The following is a 4,281-nucleotide window of genomic DNA, read 5'->3' as shown; positions in this document are numbered from 1 at the left end:
ATATTCAGGACCACAACAGAAGAGCAGGTTCTGCTGTTGTCAGACTAGAGCAGCATCATCAGAAACTGAAAAGTCTCTATATAAGGACACTTTCATATGAAGGAAAATGGGAATGCAGAAACCCCATCCCTCAGTGCTTTATGTCGCTTTCTTGGTGAAAAGACTCCCTTTCCCCGTGGATGATGGAGCTCTTTTGGGAACGCATCTGGGCCTAATGGAAAGTTGCCTCTAGATGTCCTGCTCTAGACTTATAGATGTCCCATGACCTGTTGGCTAAAAGCTTCCACAGGAGACAATCCCCAGAACTGTTGTGTCTTCTAAAAGCTTTCTGCACCCTTTCAATAGCTACAAAACACTGTTCTCTCACATAGTCATATTGATCTCAGTAGTAGACACCCCTGGTTTGTTTCCAGCAGAATGGGGAAGAAAAGGAAGACACAGGAAGGGACAGGGAAAAGGAGGAAGAGAGATGTCAGCATGTGCCTCTCTGTTAATGACAAAGACAGTAGACAGCTGGTCCTTTATCTTCCTTTAAAGATTTTCATTTAGGTCAAACTTAACACTTTGAATAAAGTAGCAAAAGATCACCTTTTTACTAGCTCCATAAGTCCCAAGAACTTTTAAATCTTAGCTTAAAGATCATCCTGAGTGAGGTATTCCAGAAACAGAAAGACTCACACGGCATATACTCACTTATAAATGCATACTAGACATGTAATATAGGATAAACCTACAAAACCTGTACATCTAAAGAAGGTGAGCTAGAAGGAGGACCCTGGGTAAGATGATCAATCCTTACTCAGAAAGGCAAATGGGAGGGACATTGGAAGAAGGAGAAAAGAGGAAACAGGGCAGGAGTGTACCACAGAGGGCCTCTGAAAGACTACGCAGCATTGTATAAAAGCAGATAATGAAACTCATAAACTTTGGGCAGAGTACAGGGAATCTTAGGAAAGAGGGGGAAATAGTAAGACCTGGAGAGGACAGGAGCTCCACAAGGAGAGCAAAAGAATGAAATATTTGGGCATAGGGATCTTTTCTGAGACTGATACTCCAACCAAGGACCATTCATGGATATAACCTAGAACCCCTGCTCAGATATAGACCATGGCAGCTCAGGCTCCAAGTGGGTGCCATAGTAAGGGGAACAGGGACTGTCTCTGACCTGAACTCAGTGTCTAGCTCTTTGACTGCCTCCCCTGGATGGGGGAACATCCTGGCCAGGCCACAGAGGAGGACAGCGCAGCCAGTCCTCATGAGACCTGATAGGCTAGGGTCAGGAAGAGGAGGAGGACCTCCCCTATACATGGACTTGGAGAGGTGCATAGGAGGAGATGATGGAGGGAAAGTAGGACTTGGAGGGAGTTGGGAGGCGTCTACAGCTGAGATACAAAGTGAAAAAAAATGTAATTAATATAAAAAATAAAAATTTAATAAAATAGACCATGTGCGGGTTCCGTGTTGAGGCCCTCTCCCACAGGCCCAGAGCTCTCTCTCCATGGCAAGCGGCAGCAGTACCCGAGCTGCAGCCTTCACCAACCTGAACACGGTGAGGGAGACCATGGAAGTTCTGCTTGAGATTTCAAGGATTTTGAATACCAGTTTAGATATGGCAATGCTGTGTATTTGTGTACAGCTTTGTGAACAAGGAATCCACCAAGAAGCCTTATCATCTGTCATTCAGGAGCTCCGCAAGGGTACTGAAGCACTGAAGGCTGCTGAAAATACAAGCTGACTTCTGGGAGGTCCTGAGGAGAGATGTCAATCTTGGCAAGAAAATCTGAAGATTGCATTGTACTCACTATGTCCAAGTACTGTAAGTATGATTTAAAGAAAAATTTTGTAGCATTATTTTTACTACTAAAGCTTTAACTCAAATGGTGGTTCAAAAATAATTGTGATGGTATTGGTTCGGTTCCTGTTACAGAATCTCAATAGAATATTTTTGAAAGTTTAATATGGATTTAATCTGAATTTTTGGTTCTTATATTTTCATTTTGGTACCATGCCATTTAAATGACATACAAGCATTCATTTTTCTGCCTTTTCTTTTTAGACAGGCAGAAGCAGTTTTTAAAAGATTTACTAATTAAGTAACTACCTTCTCTGCTATTAACCTAATCTGTTGATCACTTTTTGTTGTTGTTGTTTTCTGCTATTAGAAGGCTGAGGAAGAAGAAGTGTGAATTGCAAGCCAGCTTGGGCTATATAGGCAACATAGTGAGACCAAAACTCAACAGAGAAAATCTTGGCTTGTAGCTATTTTGACTTTTTAAATGCATGACATTTTTACTAATTAAACTGAAAAGGTCTATTATAGGCAACTCTCCCAAGTTGGGGGACAGTAAGAACTTGTAAGAACCATTTGATTGGTGATATGCATAGAGGGCCTGTTAGGTATAAAATCAAACAGTACTTTCTCAAACGTCACAATCTGTAGGTATTTCTAAGCCATAGAGTTGATAGTTTTATTTATGATTTTGTAGATTGTTATTTTGTAGACTGTATGAAACAAACAAAATACATTGAGCAAGGATCTGTTTATTGTGTCTATACTTCACTTCCTTATTGTATCACATTTTTAAATGTAAACATATTTTTAATGAGTGCATAAGTAATATTTAATAAACCAGTAATAATGGCAGTATCATGCATGTTGTCAGGGACAAAAATAAAATCATTTTGGTGTAAAGAAAATGACCATGCACCCCCTCTTTTGAGGCAGTTAAGCTGCGCGAACAGTGCTATTCAAAACACCAATTTTGTAGAAACACTTGCATCCAGAAAGGCAAAAGGGACATAGTGAAATCAGCCAGGAGAGAAATGGGGCTCTAATTCTCAGCCTATCACTTGCTGGCCAGGAGATTCTTACCAAACCCTATGGAACCTTATAATGGCCAGATAAGAGATATGGATGATAACAGTTTTGTGACTCACATCACAATTGGCTTTGTAAATCAGAATTCACACATTCAAGCCTTTACAATCCACCTGACTCAGACAAATGTGTTAATGTGCACAATGAATGTTCCAAGGAAGCAGAGTGACAGAACATTCTTTGTGAAAAATATGAATTTTCAAAGGGGTCTTGTGAAAAAAAAAAAAGGAAAGAAAAATTCTAAGGCAGAGGAAATGATGTGGAAAAAAAAGAAGCAAAAGAACCCCAAGGCTTGAGGTGTGTCCAAGGATCTTTGAGACAGCCAGTGAGCTCGGAGTGAGCAGAGTGTGTTAGTGAAGGGACTGGTGATGAGCGTGGAAGAGCTGACTAGAAACCATTGAGCAAAACCTGGAATGTCAAGGTTAGACCTACAGAGTTTATTCAGTGGTCAGAAAATAAACTCTGTAGTTTGGCAGTGGAGATAGATCACGGAGGGCATGGGAGCACACAGAATTCACTGCCATTTCATTCATGTAGGGGCAGAATGAGGACTAAGTTGGAGTTGGTTTGTCTGGAAGGGAGGACATAAAGGAAGAAGGAAATGCATCTGCCCTAAGTCTGAACGACATAGGGCATGAGATATTGGTGGTGGAGACGGTACAGGCAAAGGAGGAAGCCATACTGTGAGACCGTATTAACCCAAGTTTCAGTTTCTGAGCTGGCAGATTTCGGGTGCTTGAATCGATGACATATCAAGTGGCATGAGCTTTGAAAGAGGAATGGGAGGGAGGCAAATGTTTGCCATCTTCATGTTCGAGCACGTTCCAGAAGGAAGTCAGAGTCACCCAGCAGGCAGGGAGCCAGCTCCCCTAGGAACCATAATAACAGAGAGGGGTCACGGGACTCTCCATCAAGGCTCTCCACAGGCTGAGCCTGACCTTCTCCATAGGTCCGCCGTGCAGATGGAAGTGTTTGAAAGCTAAATTGTCTCTGAACCAGCTAAGTGGGGAGCCGTGGAGGTCTAACTTAGATGAAATGCAATATTTTTTTATTACTTTTCTAGAAATTTGACACCATTCTTCAATTTAAACCAAAGCGGCTTTTTTTTCCTTTGAAAATGATTGACACTCAAAAGGTAATACTCTTTAAACTCCTCCAATTAAAGCAAATTTAATTTTAAGTTTAATTAAAGGAAACTTTAATTAGAAAGAAGATTAAATTTTAATTAAATTTCTTTAAAATCTTCATACCAGCCTTTAAGGATAATATTTCTGTCAGAAACCAAATCCCTTCTTAATATTCTTAAATTCTATTTTAGCATTTTTCCTTCGTATTAAAACTGCTTCTCACCAGCTGTACCTGCCACTGTGAAAATTATTCCCACCTTAAAAATACTTGAAAAT

At 40.6% G+C, this 4,281-nt stretch overlaps 1 protein-coding gene across 1 annotated transcript; it reads left to right on the top strand.

Moving 5' to 3' along the window:
* Window positions 1–1,498: 1,498 nt before the first annotated feature.
* On the top strand, window positions 1,499–1,735 carry LOC110546910 (mitotic-spindle organizing protein 1-like). The gene has a single exon (XM_060376909.1). The coding sequence runs from the start codon at window positions 1,499–1,501 to the stop codon at window positions 1,733–1,735; it is 237 nt and encodes a 78-aa protein (XP_060232892.1).
* Window positions 1,736–4,281: the final 2,546 nt, after the last annotated feature.

The sequence above is a fragment of the Meriones unguiculatus genome, chromosome 2, assembly GCF_030254825.1.
Source record: "Meriones unguiculatus strain TT.TT164.6M chromosome 2, Bangor_MerUng_6.1, whole genome shotgun sequence".
Taxonomy (NCBI): Eukaryota; Metazoa; Chordata; class Mammalia; order Rodentia; family Muridae; genus Meriones; species Meriones unguiculatus.
This window is presented reverse-complemented; position numbering and strand designations above follow the sequence as displayed.